A 19,247-nucleotide genomic window follows, 5' to 3' on the forward strand; every position below is an offset into this window, starting at 1 on the left:
AAGACAAGTGTCCATCATTATCATAAAGCATTATAGAGAGGGGAGTGTGATTTTGGCAAGGCTTGCCGAAATCATACCCCCCCCAAATCTCAGGTTTGCAATGTCAGAGACACATGAAAACGGATGCTGGTGACATCTCTCGATCTGTAGTCTGTCTCCTGAAAAAGACAAGTGTCCATCATTATCATAAAGCATTATAGAGAGGGGAGTGTGATTTTGGCAAGGCTTGCCGAAATCATACCCCCCCCAAAATCTCATGTTTGCAATCTAGTCAGATGATCACTATGAAAAGGTATCTGGTGACGATGCCTCTATCTGAGTTATCTCCTGAAAAAGACAAGTGTCCATCATTATCATAAAGCATTATAAGAGGGGAGTGTGATTTTGGCAAGGCTTGCCGAAATCATACCCCCCCCAAATCTCAGGTTTGCAATGTCAGAGACACATGAAAACGGATGCTGGTGACATCTCTCGATCTGCTAGTCTGTCTCCTGAAAAAGACAAGTGTATCATTATATAAAGCATTATAGAGAGGGGAGTTTGCAGTTCAAATCAACCCCCCACCAGAGGATAATAGACCCCCCCCCTTACATTACCTTTTCAACTTAAATCAATAAATCTTTCTGCAGGATCATCATTCGTCTTTACCTATTTAAAAATGTCAGTGTTCGCCATTTAAAACCATTTTTTTTTTTCAATTTGATCATTTATACATTATTTTATATCGTCAGATGTGTCTGCTTTCTTTACAGTGTGTGTCCTCAACTACATGTAATTTTCTGCCTTGTGTAAGGCCTAGGTGTAAAACACACATTTAGGTGTAATGAAAAGAGTTGATTCAGTCAGTAATGCAGTACTGTTTACAGTCATTTGGAACAACAAGAAAGTCGATTTAGTTTAATCCAACTTCATTTCGATCCACTAAATGCTTATTCTCCGTATGTAAATATAAGACATTTATTCAAACGAAGTTTAAATCAATCACATAAATATACCTGTATTGCTTACATTGTCTAAGAATGTGACATTTTCGTAACGAATACTTAAAAACGCGAGTTACAGACCAGAATCGCCTTTGTAAACCAGCGGTGACGTCACGCGCGCGCACGCGAAGGCAGTGCGATTCTGGCAGGGAGTGTGTTTTCGGCACAACACCTGCAACACAAACATAAACACAACTTAACTAATGTCCGGGCCCGGTCCTCTCTCGCCGTATTCTCCTGCCGTTCGTCCTTTTTTGCTTCCGCTCCTCCGTGAGAGATACGAGGCCGGAATGATGCCCAGCTGACACTCATTATCAACGCGTCCCGGCCTCGCTTCCTCCTCCCACGGCTCTCGTCACGCCTCCCTCGTCACAGTGTTGTTGTATTATATTCTTATACTAATATTATGCTACATTATTCTAGACTCTTTAAACTGTAATTAACATTAACCTGGTTTTATTGCAAGGTTGATGTACAGTCTGTTTTTGTCACACATAATGTGATTTAGCGAAACTTGACTGATTCAATGTATTGTTCACAAATCAAAAACTCAAGGCTGTTTAGCTAGTCTTATGATATAACTAATATAGACAACAGGTTATTGACCCAGCACAAACCTTTCATCAGACAAAATCCAACTAACTTGCTTTTAGGGTTTAACAATAACTTCAGTCTAGTACCATTTTAATCTAATGAGAAGCTATTGGCCCACAGTGCATCCTTTATCACAATCTGCATTATTCACAGACGCATTTGAGAATAATAAATACATTGAGTGCTCAGGATATGTCGGAGATAAAAAGAATCCAAACTATCAGAAGGGCATGTGTGACACAATGTAGTGTCATAAATATTAAAGTGATAGTTCACCCAAAAATGAAAATTCTGTCAAAGGGTACCACCGCTGTTCGGTTGCTAACAATCTTCAAAATATCTTCTTTTGTGTTCTGCAGAGTCATAGAGGTTTGAAATGATACGGTGAGTAAATGATAACAGAATTTTTATTTTTAGGTGAACTATCCCTTACACAAGACTGTTTCAAAAAGGACCCAAACAGTGAGTTTGTTAAACTGTGTTATGCCCCTCGGAAAACACTACACTTGACAGCATGCTTCATTTTTACACTGCCCAGAAAAGCACCATCATCATAATGCCCGTGTGTGTGTAAGTGTTCATGTAAAACTTAACATATTCTGAGCAATCATTATTTTGTAAACAACGCAATGCTTTGTTCATGATATCGCTTCAATACCAAGAGTTCCGGTTGATAAATGAAATGTCACAGCCTTTGTTTTGCCGATTTGTAATTAAAATCAATATTGTTTAGGCATTAAAGACGGAACCTTTATGATTGAAATGTTACACTTTTAATGCCTAAAGGTATTTTAATTATCTACAGGGCCATCACTAAAAATGAAGCTTTTATATTTAAGTGGTGCTAAAAGTGATTTTTTTTAGAATTGAAATTCACAGTAATTGAAACAAATCTTCCTGAGTCTTCATGTGTTTTTTAGCCGGAGGTCTGTATGCGTTACACCGAAGCACATTTACAGCTCATGCTGACTGCTGTGAGGTGAAGGCAACTTTCTGATGTCATTATTCTGCATGAGCTGGAAGTAAAACACCACAAGCTCTTCGTAGTTCTGTCATGAATCGGGGATGAGAGACACGGATACACAGACAGAGGACCCAAGTGCAGACAGGGTAAGGGGTAAACTAGACTTTTAATAAATAACAAAACATACAAAACAAAGACCCACGTGGGGGTAAAATAAACTGTAAACATGACATATAACAAGAACAAGGACTTACTACACTAAACTAGAAATAACATCTATTACATACAACAAAAGACTAGGCTACACTTAACAGGACAAGAACTCACCCACACGAAACACGACAGAGTACAATGAACCAGCACGAGACAGAAGACACAAGGGCATTATAAAGGGGATAAATCAAGAGGGGACAGGTGCAGGACATGAACTAATTAACAAACAATAACGAGGAGACGAAAGGGCGGGAACAGAGACGCCACACCGGAGAGAGGGAGTATATGGAATGCCAAAACTGACTCTTTCCACATAAAACAAGAGGTTCTATCATGGTTCTGCCACTAGGTCAAGAAAAGCAAGACAAGGTGGGACAGAACCATGACAGAAGCCCCTCCTTAAGGAGCAGCATCCTGATGCTCCTCAAGGAACAAACAAGACTACACAGACTGTGAAAAAAACATAACTATACAAACATGACCAAAAACGTGATACATAGAAAAAAAAGTCCAAACAAGACATGGCGCCGGCTCGAAGGCCGGCTGGACAGCACATCGGCGAGGCCGGCTGGAACATGGCCGGCTGGAGGCGGAAGGACATGGCACCGGCTGGATGGCCGGTGGACAGGACATGGCGCCGGCTGGAATGGCGACTGGGAGCCGGCTATCACCGGCTGGGCAGGCCTGGATGTTGACAACAGGACAGGATGTCGGCGAGCTGGGCAGCGCTCTCTGGCAGCTGGGCAGCAAACAAGGACAAAACAACACACAAACAGAGTCGACTCGACAGGCCTGGGCACCAGCTGGGAGGCCGGCAGGGATCTGCAGGCGGGAACAGGAACCGGCGCCTCAACCCTGGAGGGGAATCCGACGACCTCAACCCTGGAAGGGAGCCCGGCGGTCTCGATCCTGGACGGGGTTCCGGCAGTCTCGACCCCGGAAGGGAGCCGGCGGTCCCGACTCTGGAAGAGCCCGGCGGCCTCTACCCTCCAAGGGAGTCCGGCGGATTCACCCTGGAAGGGAGTCCGGCGCATCGACCCTCCCCTGAGATCCCTCTGTCTGCTGGGTCCAAAATGGTCGGATCATTCTGTCATGATCGGGTGAGAGACACGGATACACAGACAGAGGACCCAAGTGCAGACAGGGTAAGGGGTAAACTAGACTTTTAATAAATAACAAAACATACAAAACAAAGACCCACTGGGGGTAAAATAAACTGTAAACATGACATATAACAAGAACAAGGACTTACTACACTAAACTAGAAATAACATCTATTACATACACAAAAGACTAGGCTACACTTAACAGACAAGAACTCACCCACACGAAACACGACAGAGTACAATGAACCAGCACGAGACAGAAGACACAAGGGCATTATAAAGGGGATAAATCAAGAGGGGACAGGTGCAGGACATGAACTAATTAACAAACAATAACGAGGAGACGAAAGGGCGGGAACAGAGACGCCACACCGGAGAGAGGGAGTATATGGAATGCCAAAACTGACTCTTCCACATAAAACAAGAGTTCTATCATGGTTCTGCCACTAGGTCAAGAAAAGCAAGACAAGGTGGGACAGAACCATGACAAGTTCTTAATGGAATTCTCTCTTCACCCGTGAAATTATTCAGAAAACAGGAATGTAACATGAAATGAGATACATCTTATTAACCACATACATCCATAAAATACGACACTGAATGCAGAGATGGGAAGTAACGAAGTACAAATACTTCGTTACTGTACTTAAGTAGATTTTTCTGGTATCAGTACTTTACTCCACTATTTATTTTTCTGACGACTTAAATACCTGTACTTTCTACTTCTTACATTTTCAAACCAGGCTCGTTACTTTAGTTTTAATCTGTATTTGATGCACAATCAATATTATTTCTTGTCATTGCGTGACTTTTTCAACCTAATGATAGGTCTGCCTAAAAGCCGAAGCGCTGTGTGAGGTGGCCACTAGCCAATCAAATGTAAGAAGGCGGGAGTTACTGTTTACAGAGCAAAGCGTGACCAATCAAATCAAAGAAGACGGAGTAACCGTTCTCAGATCTCGAGCGTGATATTCTGCATCATGTGGTGACTCGTGAATGGTAGGGTTTTTTAGCGCGAAAGGACCAGATTTTAAATATGTAATTTAGCTATTGAAGCGGCCGCAATGCCAAAGTAGCCTAAATATAAATTGCACAGTAGTAAGTGGGAGGATGACTCAAATCTCACAATGTGAATTACACATGTGGTGAGAGACGACTCGAAGATTCTTTGTAATATAAATAACTGTAATTGAAATCAGAGCACAGTTAAACAATTTAATAAAGTCAAACTGAAATGGGATTATACTACTTCTGTCCAGCATCAGCAAATCTTTTCAACTTTACAGACTTTAGTCTGGCATACTCGTCCTTGACAGCTACTGATTTAAAACAGTTTTGCAAATTTTGCATGTTCTACAAATATACTTCACGAAAGATGTACTGTAGTTCTGTCAGAAGTTAAGGCAGCTCGTTAAGGTAAGGCATTATTGTTGCTGTTGTTCATTAGTATGTATGAATTGCATATTTTTTGCTATCGTGGTGTGCGCATTAAGTTCATGAACGAGTGAAAAATACCTGCTCATTGCGTTGCTTTCCATGAACTAATTATAGTGGGCACTTTTGCACAAAAATGCGCTAATTTCCTGATTGCCGTTTTGAAGTGGTTTCTGGACATATCCTATTAGTCTTATTTTCTAATTTTCTTAATGCATTTGCCTTGTTTGATCTGTTTGATCTATTTTCCTGATTTTTATTATATTTTTTCATCTTGTCATGATTATAATTATAAGGAAATAAAAAACGATCCTTATCAACGTTGCTTGACATTGCAATAAAATACTATCACATTATTTTGGAAGTTAAAAATTTGGGCTGGTTTTTGTTGGAGTGAGTAGGTTTTAGTGAGCCTTTGGGCTGGAAATCATCCACCTAATCTAGCAACACTGACATCAGTTTTAATGTTGAACGAGTGTAACGTACAATGTAAGAGGCTAAACATTTCATATTTTAAAGCGAGGCATAATTTCAAGAAATGTGTTTAACCAATCGAGAAAAACAGTAATGGTTACCAAGTAAATTGACTTGCCTAATTAATTATCTCTTTATTTCTTAGTTTTCTCTTTTTGACAAGATCTCCTCAACCTTTGTATAATGATATGCCCGTGTCTGTTCTGTGCTTAAAATTTAAAGGGACAGTTAATCTAAATTTGAAAGCAGTGAAATTCTGTTATAAAATGTTTTGACAATCACAGTACCAAACAGTCATTTCCTGGCTATTACGCATCACAGACATAGGCTAGTAGTCTAAGAAGCTGCCACGGACCAAGGCGGAAGGCAACACAAAGAATAGCTAAAATTATGGTTGAGAACTTGAGACAAAGGGAATTCTGTCACAATTATTATCAATACGCTCGTCCTTTACGCTCTTATCTTACATCATAATTGTGTTATAAATTTGTGTTTTTGTCCACTACCTAGGTAGTGGCAAATAGATTTATTCCATCAGTCTTTTTTATGCTTGTGTTCTACATAATGGTAGTTCAGTTGTGAGGTACGAGCGTGACTCTAAAACAGGTAGTAGTATTGGCTACTTTTTACTTAAGTACATTTTAGAGCCCATACTTTATACTTTTACTTCAGTAAACAAGTTTAGTCAGTACTTCAACTTTTACTTGAGTACTTTTAAACATGAGTATCTGTACTTCTACTTAAGTAAAGGATGTGTGTACTTTTGCCATCTCTGCTTGAATGTGTCATACCTCTGTGGATCACCTGGTTTGAACCATGTTGGTGCGAAGCGATAAATGTCTCGAGTGATATCCTTGTAGTGACGACTGTCAGTATTGCCAACACAGATACCTGGGGGAGGAAGTCATTAAATGGCAAACAAAAGTGAATGCTTCCTCCATATGAATCAATGATGCATGATAGAGGCATTTAGATACACATTAACCGACTTACCAGGGGCCACGTTGACCTGAGGAAATATGCCTTGCACTGTTTTTTTGATGATCTGATACCCAAACGACTGCTCATCATAAGAGCTGATGGGCAACGGGTCGAACCCATTGACCAACTCTAGTTTTACACGCTCATCTGCTACAATTGACTTGATCAAATCCAGAACCTAAAAAAAGAACATTCTGTTGTGGGTCCATTTCATCTGTTTATCTTGCTACATCTTTGTCACAACCACTTACAGAAAAAATCTGTTATCTGTTGTCAACCACAAAAATCTGTTGTGATTGACATTTTATATAGTAAATAACTTCATACCACTAGTCTTAACTAGTATCAACAGCATGTGCTTGTTTTAGATTACTCAATCTTTTAACTATGTATAAAGAGAAAAAGTTAATAAATAAACTCGAACTAAAGCCTGAACTTGATGTTGAATGTTTCAACACTATTGGCTTTATTGCGGCTACAGCATGACCTCTCACCTCCTGCAATGTTTGAGCAGAGTGGATACGCAGATTGACAAAAGCCTCTGCGTATGGCGGGAGGACATTAACCTGTCAGGGCAGCCACAGAGAGAAATAATCAGACAGATGTTACAACAATACAATGTGTCAAACTTTACAAGGCTCACCTTTACACCAGCGTTAAAAATAGTAACAGCTGTTGTTGTCCTCACAAAGGCATTCATATCAGGTTTTTGCTCCATCACTCTACAGGTGCAATATGTAAGAGCCATAAATTAATATGTTACAGATGGTATCTAAGTGACAACATTAACAAGCATTACTGCGCATGCGTGCGTTCGTGGGCTGCACTTAACATATTTTAAACATTCGCAAACAATAGAGTGTCTGTAGATTAATTCCGATAACAAGAAAAAGAAACCGAGAAGAACTGTTACTTGGCTAAACTTGTGTCTCCAATATTTTGAATTTAGACTGCGGTACCAAGCTTGACCGCTAGATGTCAATGTACCACACAGTTTCTTTAAATGCGACCAAACTACAGGACCCATTCAACAAATTGTTTATTTAATAAAATGAAAATACAACAAAATTCAACAAATCGTTTATTTAAAACAACTATTACACAATAAAATAATAATATAAATTAATATTCACTTAAATTAAATATAAATGGTTATATACAGTTAGGGCATAAATATTTGGACAGAGGCACATTTTTTGTTATTTTAGCTGTGTATCAATATGTTTTCAAGTTACAGTTTTATAATAGATATTGTCTTAAAGTGCACACTCTCAGCTTTATTTAGAGTGTATTCACATCCAGATTAGCTGAATGATTTAGGAATTACAGCTCTTTAATATGAAGCGCCCCCCTTTTTCAAGGGACCAAAAGTAATGGGACAGTTTAATAAAAAGCTGTTTTATTCACAGGTATGGGCTTTTCCTTAACCTGTTAACTGTCGGAGCCCTTTTTTAGCCTACACATGAAAATGCACTTTTGGAACTAAAATGGTTGTAACTCATGAATGCTTTGGAGTAGAGACCTACGGTTGGTCTCATTTGAAAGAAGACACTTGGAAGATTATTCCTGAATTTAAAAATATATATATATTTTTTTTTTATTATTATTGTAGTTTATTAATTTTGCTATAACAAACTATAAAAATATTATGTATAGATTTTATTTAAAAAAAACATATAATCTATGTGTTTCAGCCTAAAAATGTCAAAAGGTCAAAGTCTCAAATACCACCAATATTTTTATGGAGTTTGAGCTTGATAGACCAATTTCTGTGTCTTCTGTGAGTGTTTTAGCCGCAGTACCACAAAAATCCAATAGGGGCCACCTTTTTTTTGGTCTGACATTGAACACCACAACAGACATTGAGATAATTCTTTTTTATTTTTTTTTAATTCTTCACATGAAGAGACAATGAAAATATAGACAGGACCGTAACAACATGAAAAACATAACATTTTTATATCTTATGTCTGCATTTTTTTTTTATTATTATGATATTGTTTTTTTATGCACACTCTCATCATTTATGACTCAATTACTCCTCCTACATATTTTATTTTATAAAACAGTGATGAAATATGTATTCTAGAAACTTAGACCTTTCCAACGATATATAGTTTGTCATGATAAGATAAGAATTCACATGCAAAATATTGAAGAAAACATAAGCGTTCCGCTGGCGGAACAATGTCATTTAGCAGGACATCAATTTTTGGAAGCGCACTCTTGTCATTTATAAATAGATTACTCCTCCTACATCATTTATTTTATAAAACAGTGACTCTAGAGACTTAGACCTTCCCAACAATATATAGTTTGTCATGATAAAATAAAAATTCACATGCAAAATATGGAAGTAACCGCAAGCATTCCGTTGGCGGTGAAGCGCACTCTTGTCATTTATAAATAGATTACTCCTCCTACATATTTTATTTTATAAAACAGTGATGAAAATGTTTTTCTAGAGGCTTAGACCTTTCCAACGATATATAGTTTGTCATGATAAGATAAGAATTCACATGCCAAATACTGAAGAAAATGTAAGCGTTCCGCTGGCAGTGAAGCGCACTCTTGTCATTTATAAATAGATTACTCCTCCTACATCATTTATTTTATAAAACAGTGATGAAATATGTATTCTAGAGACTTAGACCTTTCCAACTATATATAGTTTGTCATGATAAAATAAGAATTCACATCCAAAATATGGAAGTAAATGTAAGTGTTCCGCTGGCGGTGAAGCGCACTCTTGTCATTTATAAATAAATTACTCCTCCTATATATTTTATTTTATAAAACAGTGATGAAAATGTTTTTCTAGAGGCTTAGACCTTTCCAACGATATATACTGTATATATATTACTACACTCCTTCTACTGCTATCGTATATGGCGACAGTCCAACAGCACCCCTAATGACTCGGCTACATACACCCCTACTTTAATATGCACCAGGGCCTAAAGGGGGTAGTCACTGAACTAACCTCTGCTACCCTATGGGGGAGATTCTGCACCACTGCGGTTTAGGTTTTGCCCTGCTGTCCTACGTATAGAACGTCTAAGTGCAAAATCAGACACAACTGCCTCACCACTTGACTTTATCTGAAGTATCTACTACAGCAGGTTCTAGCTCTGGTATAACTTCCGGTTGTACCCCCATGGGTACCACTCTATTTCCCACAGGGGGGGTTCTTTTATGATCCCTGACAAATCAATACCCTGACCATCAGACTGAGGACTGGCATCAGCTTGGGCCCCTGTTCTTATATGAATCACAGCCACTGGTGGGTGGCTATCTACCTCCTCAGAACTCGACTAGTCTCCAAAACAAAAAGAGCTACATTCTGTATGTACTGCCATTAAGTTGACAGGGCACACTTCTGCCCGACGGAACTAACTTAAGCTCTGAGCGATGCATGACTTTAATAGGGTCCTCAGTCTCTCGGGGTCTTATCTTATACAATGTCCCCACCTCATCACAACAAGTCACCACTTCCTATGCTGTAGAGCTCCACACATCCTGGATCTTCTATCATCCTGATAATGATTTTTACAATACACTAAGGTACCAGGGGGAAATATTGATAACAGCTCCGGACAGTCACCTTTACGGCTCTCAGTTGTCACCTCCAACTGCCTTCGAGCACTAGCATAAATGGAAGTCAAATGCTCCTGGTGCTGAGCAACCCAATCTGCTGGGGTGCGATCCTCTTCCAGATCATCATTATTACCTAAAAGCTGATCCACAGGCAACCACACAGCCAACCATGGAGCTTCACAAATGTGAACCAAACAATCAGGCTCTTTTAAAGACCAGATCAGGTTCACTGCCCCACACTGAGACACTTTGTTCAGTGAGCGGCAGAAGCAGCACATTCATGACCAAACCGCAGCTTACTTGTGAGTGAGTGAGTAGGCTACAAAACACCTTTTACAAGTAGCCTACTTGTCATTAGCCTACTTGACTAGACATATGAGCATAAACATTTGTCTGTAATTATTATTTTATGTCTGACAACAGAAACCTTAAATATGTAAATGAATATAAACAACAACGGCTTTATTGGGCATTAAGTTGTATAATACAGCACGTTCCCTGAGTAATCACAAGTGATGACGTCACGAACATGCTAATGCACGTAACGCCACCTTGCACCATTGTTACGGGTAATGATAGATTATGACGGTTTTTTACGAGCCTGTCCATCGAAATGACGGTCAATAAAAAAAAGTCTATCACAACCTCTGAGTATGTTATTTAAAATATGAAATGATGACTGAATTAAACCATTGAACACTATTTTACAATCAAAATGCAAAAACTGAAACCTATGGATTGTTGTGGTGCAATAGTTGTTTTCCCAAACATGTGATTTTGTGAAATCTGGAGCAGATGACAGTGCAGCTGCTATTTTAGGGAAATTCAGTTCATGTGAGTTTTGGTTAATCATTGGTGTCATACAGGGGTGAAGTCTGAGTGTTTAGGGGGTAAGAGGAAATAATATAACCAATGTTATTTTGTTTCTTACAGCAGTAGCAGACGGATAGCAGACGGATCAGTCTCTTTGCTGACACAACCCACACCATGGCTAGATTCATTTGTTTAGCTGGTAGGTGACTATTTTGGAAAATGTTTTTCAAACGAGTTTGATAGAGTTTTTTATGTGTTAACATTTAATATTTCTCTTTTCAGGGTTTTCTTTGGCACTATGTCATTTTGGTAAGTTTTGTATTGTTATTATGGGTAACACTCATTACTATTATTATTAGACTATATGTTTATTTCTTTATTAAAACTAAATATCACTTTCTAAAATCACATTATTAAATCTGTTTGATTATTTCAGGATTGGCTTCCCAGCTCATATGTTACTTCACAAACTGGTCTCAGTACAGACCTGATGTTGGCAAGTACCTGCCTTCTAACGTGGATCCCCATTTATGCACCCATTTAATTTATGCGTTTTCCATTATTAATCAGGCAAATCAACTGAGCACCTATGAATGGAATGATGAAACTCTCTACAAATCTTTCAATGGACTGAAGCAAATGTATGTTATCTGATATCAATCTGATATTTAGCAAAGTCATTATTTGCTGTTTTCTGAAGACGTTTATGTGATACAAACATTTGAATTGACAGAAACCCCAGTGTGAAAACTCTCTTGGCTGTGGGAGGATGGAACTTTGGTACAGCTCAGTAAGTGTCCTGCTTAAACGCAGCACTGGTTTTTTATAAATAGAACTGAACCTTAAAATTGACTGTATCATTAAACTCTTACTTTAGGTTTAGTATCATGGTGTCCACCCCGGCAAACAGACAGACCTTTATTCAGTCTTCCATCAACTTTTTGAGGACTCATGGCTTTGATGGTCTTGACCTGGACTGGGAGTTTCCTGGTTCCCGTGGAAGTCCTCCAGAAGACAAGCAAAGATTCTCACTGCTCTGCAAGGTATTTTTGCATTTACTCTTCAAAACAAACAGCATCACCATATTCAATTGAATACAATTTAGGTTTATTTCTAGTACTTTCACAATTTTGAAGCTGTGCTGAAAAACATGTGGAACAAACAGCAGAGGCATAAAAAAATATGTGGGTAGTTGACAAATAAACCATACAAAGTTGTCCTGTGGTGTGACAGCAAAAATGTGGTTTAAATTTAATATACATTATATTATTCCCATTTATCTGATGAAATACACAGCAAATTATTTGAGAATTACAATAAAAAAGTTGTATAACTTTCAGATTGACTTTGAAATGTAACTATGGTTTACACTCACTTTGTTATAACCTGATGACACTTTTTATATTTTTCTGAATTATGTTATTAGAATTATAAAAATACCATAAAATAGGATAAGAAAAAAATGAGTAAAAATTGATTTGAAAATGTGCATGATTCTGAGAATTTCTTATACCGTGTCTATACCGGACGTGGCACAATGTGACGCGACACGACACAGCACGATAAAAGAAAATAGATGCATTAGAACCCATTATAATTTTATATTTTGTCCACACTGGATGTGACGCGACACGAAATAATCATAAGAACAAGCTGTTACGGTGTTAGGTTTTGGTATGTTCTTCTTTAGCCTTGCATCATACTGTTTATTTATAACTTAGTGGTTTAAAAAACACATTTCAACTGCACTGTTTTACTATTATAACTGTGAATATTTGACCTCAACAGGAACTTCTGGAAGCTTATGAGGCAGAAGGTGACGCCACTGGACGTCCCAGACTCCTGCTCACTGCTGCCGTTTCTGCTGGGAAGAAAATCATTGATGATGGTTATGAAATTGCAGAAATTTCTAAGTACGTTTTAAAAATACACATTTTCACAATTATTTAAAGTTTCACAAAACAGTTTGTGTATATGTTTGTTAATGTGGAATCCTTAAAAGCATATATGCTTTAAAAAGTGCTGATAAAAAATATCCTGCTGTTATTGAACAACTTGAATATCCACTAGAAACTAAACTAATGCAAGTTGTTGTTGATTGTGGTAATGCAGGTACTTAGACTTCATCAATGTCATGACGTATGACTTTCATGGCTCATGGCAGCGTTTCACTGGACACAACAGTCCTCTGTATCGTGGGTCTAAAGACACAGAAGACAACATCTACCTCAATACTGTAAGAAAGCCCTACAACCTTTATAACCTCTGTCCTAATTTAATAACATGAACTGTTAAAAAGCATATATGACATAACTGTGATTAAAAAAATCATATGATATACAAATAAAGGACACACAAGCAGTGAGTCATTGCAAATAACAAGGAAGTAGAAACAAGCAACAGGAAATAAGTATAATAATTTATTCACAATGACAATGCAGGATTTCGCCATGACATACTGGAGTGATCAGGGCGCCCCTGTGGAGAAACTAAGGATGGGATTTGCAACATACGGACGGACGTTCAGTCTGACGTCCACGGCCAGTGATGTTGGAGCTCCAGCTGATGGTCCTGCTTCAGCGGGAACATACACCAGAGAGGCTGGATTCTGGTCCTATTATGAGGTCTCACATTCAGGCACAGTACAAACTCAAAATTTGATAAAGATGATCTCCAATAACTTGAAAACTGAACAATTATTATCCATCAGATCTGCACCTTCCTTAAAGGAGCAACAACACAATGGATCGATGATCAGAAAGTTCCATATGCAACCAAAGGAAAAGAGTGGGTGGGCTTTGACAACAAGATGAGCTGCGAGACAAAGGTAATTATACTGCGTATGAGTTCAGCCTACATTAACATACATGAAATGTCTGTTAGTTGTCAAACATATACAGTACACGCTGCAAGGTAAGGCAGGGTTATGAAAATAGCACAAGGTATACACTATGGTAATTCAAAGTCCTTAACATGAAAAAAAACCAGTGAAGAAATATAATAAGTTAAAGATGCATAAAACCTAAAAGTACATTATGAAATACAATTCTGTTTATGCATCAGGTTCAATACCTAAAGGACAAAAAGTTTGGAGGAGCGTTTGTCTGGGCTCTGGATCTCGATGACTTTACGGGACAGTTCTGTGAGCAGGGCAAAAGTCCTCTCATCAGTCACCTGCATCAGCTTCTTAACATCGGTACTCTCCATCCCATATTTGATAAATAATAATCATTAGTGGTGTGACTTGACTTTATATACAAAGTTGGTATAAACCAAAATAATCATGTAATAATCCATCTCATTCTCCCCAGAATCACCTCTTGTTACCCCAAATACAACACATCAGCCTGTTGCACCTCATACCAATGTACCTCATGTTCTACCATCATCTGTCCCTGAAAATAACTTTTGTGCAGGCAGGCCAGACGGGGTGTACGCAAACCCAGCTGACCACACGTCCTTTATTCATTGTGCCCATGGCAGAACATTTGTAAAGCCGTGTCCTTCGGGGCTCGTCTTTAATATCAACTGCTTGTGCTGTGACTGGCCTAGAAATGTGAATGTGCAGTGACTGCCCCATGTCATATGATGTAGTGTAACGCTCCTGTGGAGGAGAAATGTGTGAAATGATAAGGTTGCGGTGTAGATCCTTCTGGTGACAATAGTGGCGTTTTATCCTAAAATACTTTCTATAATTGGGAATTATACTCTGTACCTTTATTTTCTAATATTAATACTATGCTACATTATGCAAGTCTGTCTAACCTTTCTAATTAAAATTAACCTGATTTAAGATTGCAAGGTTGTTGTACAGTCTGTTCTTTCACACATAATGTGATTTATGGATTTATGATTTCTTGCTGCTTTTGCTTTATTTGTCTAACATTATTGGTTCGGTTTACTGATAGGACAAGTAAAATCTGAATGAGTACATAAGTAATACAAGACTGACTGTGTAATTTTTATTCAGTATAGTCATTGAGATTAGATCATCGACTCTAACAGGAACACAGTGACAAGAGAATGGAGGTGCTGCTTATGATCTTTTAAGGTTTGTTTATATTGGACATTTTATTTATTGTAATAAGTAATTGAAATGATAATAAAATTAAACAATTGAATAAAACTACAATCGTAATGTAAATAGTGAAACCTATGGGTTATGATGCAATAGTTGTTTACACACGTGATTTTGTGGCATCTGGAGCAGATGACAGTGCAGCTGCTATTTTTGGGTGATTTGAATCATGTCTGTTTTGGTTAATCATTGGTGTCATACAGAGGTGAAGTCTGGGTGTAGAGGAAATAATATAATCAATGTTATTTAGATTTTTACAGCAGTACAGACGGAGCTGAAACGACAAACACCACATGATGGCTGGATTCATTTGTTTGGCTGTTAGGTGATTGGTTTGGTAAATGTTTTTCAGGGGTGGAAGTAACTCATTACTACTACTCACGTTCCTCAAATTTACTTTTTTTGGATTCTTAAACTTTTATGAGTATTTTTTAAGTCTGTAATTATACTTGTACTTTGTTACAAATTAAGCTAATAGTTCTATTTCACTACTTTTCAAATAACACTCGATACTGAGTACAGTTTGAATTATTATTCAACCATTGACAGGCATTTTAGTAGCCAATAATTTTTGGGCAGGGTCTGTTTTACTCAACTGCCAAGACTCTACCCCCTTTAACTTATGCATGGATGCATACATAGTCCAGAACAATTGACCCTTCGCTAAGCCCCGCCCTCCTTAGTTACTGTTGCTACGCCTGTCAAGTGTATTACAGTGTGTATGCACCGGTGTGAGACATTCCCAAGGAGATAATTAGTCATTTTTGGCGAACATGTGAAATATCTGAGAGAGCAAGACAAAAGGCACTGCAGTGTGCATTCGAGGGATATATCCACGACAATATGCAACCGATTAGAAAATAATTTAATCAAAATTGAAGCTAAAGCCTATGAATGATAACATTCTCCCGCTTATATTTTAGTAGCGCGCCAGGCTACTGCTCACACGTCGTGGGTCTAATCTACGCCTTGCACCTGGCAAGAGCCAGAGATCATCAACAACACAAACAAATTTCCGTCTTGCCTTTAATCATCTTATTTTACGTTCAAATATATGCATTACGAACAAAGAACCGTCATTATTTCCAAGCAATGATGTGCTGAGTTAGCTAGCTAACATTAGCGTGCTCTTTTACCTTGGAGCAAACATGGGTGTTTTTGTTAATCCTGTCGACCTTTAGTGGGACATTCTAAAACGCATAACGTACCTAAACAGCGATAAAGGAAAACCAAGTTTCTGTCAAATTTTACTTCTAATAAACACATGCTGCTGTCAAAAGAACGAGCTCTTGGTCCGCGGATAAAGTGAATATCACCGTTAAGCGTTCTCACCATAGAAGTCCATTATAAGAGAAAACAGCTTAACGTGGTTTAGACAAATTTCTGTCATTTTAGTTGTAATTAATACTTCAAAAGCCACCGTGCATTGTGTTAAAAAGTTCAGTAGAGGCTTCTTTATGCCCTGCCTGAAACCAATATTTAGAAATGAGGCTGAAAGGCAATAAAGTTGCTAACTCCTGGCTTCAGTGTTGTTACATCGAGCTGAATAGCCTGTGGAGCAAACTAGAACAAAACAGCACAAATGTTTCTAAAAGCTCTGATAAAAAGGGACAGAAATATAAATGAGATGATACAGTGCGTTGTTTAGGTACGTTACGCCACGTTAAGCTGTTTCCTTATAATGGACTTCTATGGGGGAGAAAACGCTTAACGTGATATTCACTTGATCCGCGGAACAAGAGCTCGTTCTTTTGACAGCATCAAGTGTTTAATACAAGGAAGGTTTGACAGAAATGTGGTTTTCCTTGATCGCTGTTTAGGTACGTTAAGCGTTTTAGAATGTCCCACATTTAGTTGTGAATGAGGCCTTCCACACTGCTTGATCCACGTCCGACATTTCTCCCCTTGGGTTTTAGGGAGGGAAAAAATTCCACCACCCCGTCCAAACTTTTAGGATACTGTCTATCAGATTTACACAATCCATACGCACAACGCTTGGCATGTTTCCCTCGCTCGAAAGCTTGACAGACCTCCCGCGCCTAGTTACAGTTGCTAAACCACGATTGGCCTGTGGCGGTTTTCGGGCGTGGCTTAGCGAAGGGTCAATTAGGCCCAACCCCAATTCTATTTTCTACCCCTTCGCCTACCCCTCGCCCCTTCCCCTTGCCCCTTGAAACAAAGTGGCAAGGGGAAGGGTTACAAATTTTCCGCTAAGAAATGGGACACCACTACTACACTGGTATACGTCATCATACGTCGTTGCTAGCTCCTAACGTTAAGTCAGAGGACATGCGCCGATGCACCGGGTATATGACATAAAAATATATTTTCTAATATTGTGCAATCAGTGCTGTCCGCTAGCAAACTTTAGCGATTTTTTTTGCAACCGTTAAAAGAACATCACCGTAAATACAAACATAAGATTGAATGTAACATACATAAAATGAAAAATTGTCATAAAATCCTTATTAATGGCAAAAATTACTTACATTTATGGGTCTGCTTGCTCGAGTGAGCAGCCATGTTGGAAATTTCTCTTAGCCCTTCGTTTGAAGTGAGGTCCCGAAAAATCTTTCTTTTGAAGGGCTATCTGGCCCTTCCCCTTACCCCTACCCCTCCAACCAAAAGAGAATTGAGACACCTACCCCTTCACGTGAACGCGCCAAACGGAGGGGTAGGGGAAAGTGTAGGGGAAAGGGGTAGAATTGGGATTGGGCCTAGTGTGATGCATGCACACAAAGCAACACTCAGGGCTTCATTTGTACTGGAACAAGCCGGATCCGGCACCTCCGAAATCCGATCTGGTACATCATTTGGCAGATCCCGCTCCTCAAGGGCTAATTTTGGAAAACTTTCGTGCTGACCTGTTGCGTGCATATATTTTATTAAAAGGCACTTATAATAATTATAATGGCAATAACATTTTTTTAAATGAACAGGCTGTCAAGTTGCTGCAATGCTGGAATATTGTGTGTGCACCAGCGCAATCGCTTGAGCTGTTACTTTTAATAAGGAACAGAAACAACTTAAAAATGTCCAGGATGATTTATGGTCAGACAGATATGGGTAACACTTATCTAAAAATAAACAAACTTCTAACTTAATGATCAATACTACTCAAATAGTATATTTTTTAAACATATTTTCATCTGATAAAGACAAAATCATTTAAACGTGAAGCTGTTCTTGGACATTGCAAACGAAAAAAAAAAAAAAGACTCTGCCACGCAATAACGTTTGTTTATTCAAATGTATTATTCTACATCTTAAAATTCCAAGTGTCAGAACGCTAACATTCTTAAAAACCTGAGAATTTTAGCCTTTACCACGTTACTGCAGTGATTGTGCCTTTAATCTTTGAAACAACAGGAAGAAACGTAACATAAAGATTTCTATTTTAATAGGTGCTGATGCATCGCGGCTGAATAACACAACCAAGCTTTCAACATATATTAACGTATTTCATACTTAATTTATTACTTACAGGAACAATGTTAAAGGGGAGGTTTTTTGCCTACTTTACCCAAGTTGATACAGTTCTCTGAGGTCTTTATAAAAGAGATGTGACATTTTTCGGTCAAAATACTTCTTTACAAGGTAAAGAAGCACAACGTATCTTTACCTTGCAAAAAACGCGTTCTCAAGAATGGCCGCTTCTGAGCGCTTCTTCCGTATGATGATGATGGGCACTTGATAACCACACCCCCAACTTCACGGAGGTGTGTCCACGCCCATACATTCTCAAGCTACCATAGAAACCGTTGAGCGTAAGTGTATATGTTTGAGCCAGAGTCGGACACAGAAGAAGATGCATCCGAACAAGCTGTAGTTTTTAAAAAAAAAATTACAAACTTAAATCTTCAAAGCTGTTTTCAACAGTCACGTAGTCAAAACGGTTCAGCTCGTCACAAACCGTGTTGTACTGCTATGATTACATCATACTAACGTTATGTGTTTCGCTAAAACAAGTACACGCATATTAAAACAACTATTACACAATAAAATAATAA

The 19,247-nt window shown here is 38.4% G+C and overlaps 2 protein-coding genes across 2 annotated transcripts; one reads left to right on the forward strand and one right to left on the reverse strand.

Moving 5' to 3' along the window:
* Positions 1-320: 320 nt before the first annotated feature.
* LOC130545350 (N-fatty-acyl-amino acid synthase/hydrolase PM20D1.2-like) lies at positions 321-7,467 on the reverse strand. Its single transcript, XM_057319792.1, has 5 exons — positions 7,393-7,467; positions 7,244-7,315; positions 6,762-6,927; positions 6,530-6,659; positions 321-327 (listed from the first exon to the last, which is right to left on the reverse strand). Exons 1-5 carry the CDS (start codon positions 7,465-7,467, stop codon positions 321-323), a joined length of 450 nt encoding a protein of 149 aa, XP_057175775.1.
* Positions 7,468-11,260: 3,793 nt separating this feature from the next.
* On the forward strand, positions 11,261-14,954 carry LOC130571867 (acidic mammalian chitinase-like). Its single transcript, XM_057363154.1, has 11 exons — positions 11,261-11,358; positions 11,442-11,468; positions 11,596-11,800; positions 11,893-11,949; positions 12,037-12,202; positions 12,948-13,072; positions 13,272-13,395; positions 13,601-13,783; positions 13,870-13,986; positions 14,223-14,355; positions 14,471-14,954. The coding sequence occupies exons 1-11, from the start codon at positions 11,334-11,336 to the stop codon at positions 14,728-14,730; spliced, it is 1,422 nt and encodes a 473-aa protein (XP_057219137.1). The 5' UTR covers positions 11,261-11,333; the 3' UTR covers positions 14,731-14,954.
* Positions 14,955-19,247: the final 4,293 nt, after the last annotated feature.

Source organism: Triplophysa rosa, linkage group LG21 (assembly GCF_024868665.1).
Source record: "Triplophysa rosa linkage group LG21, Trosa_1v2, whole genome shotgun sequence".
Lineage (NCBI taxonomy): Eukaryota > Metazoa > Chordata > Actinopteri > Cypriniformes > Nemacheilidae > Triplophysa > Triplophysa rosa.

Bases quoted from the DNA above. Each gene is read 5' to 3' on its own strand.
- LOC130545350 (XM_057319792.1), bottom strand. From the start codon at position 7,467: ATGGAGCAAAAACCTGATATGAATGCCTTTGTGAGGACAACAACAGCT. The intron at 6,928-7,243 runs GTGAGAGGTCAT...TTCTTTTTTTAG, and splicing joins CTGCTCAAACATTGCAGGAG to GTTCTGGATTTGATCAAGTC. The intron at 6,660-6,761 runs GTAAGTCGGTTA...TTCCTCCCCCAG, and splicing joins TCAGGTCAACGTGGCCCCTG to GTATCTGTGTTGGCAATACT.
- LOC130571867 (XM_057363154.1), top strand. From the start codon at position 11,334: ATGGCTAGATTCATTTGTTTAGCTG. The intron at 11,359-11,441 runs GTAGGTGACTAT...TTCTCTTTTCAG, and splicing joins TAGATTCATTTGTTTAGCTG to GGTTTTCTTTGGCACTATGT. The intron at 14,356-14,470 runs GTACTCTCCATC...CATTCTCCCCAG, and splicing joins GCATCAGCTTCTTAACATCG to AATCACCTCTTGTTACCCCA.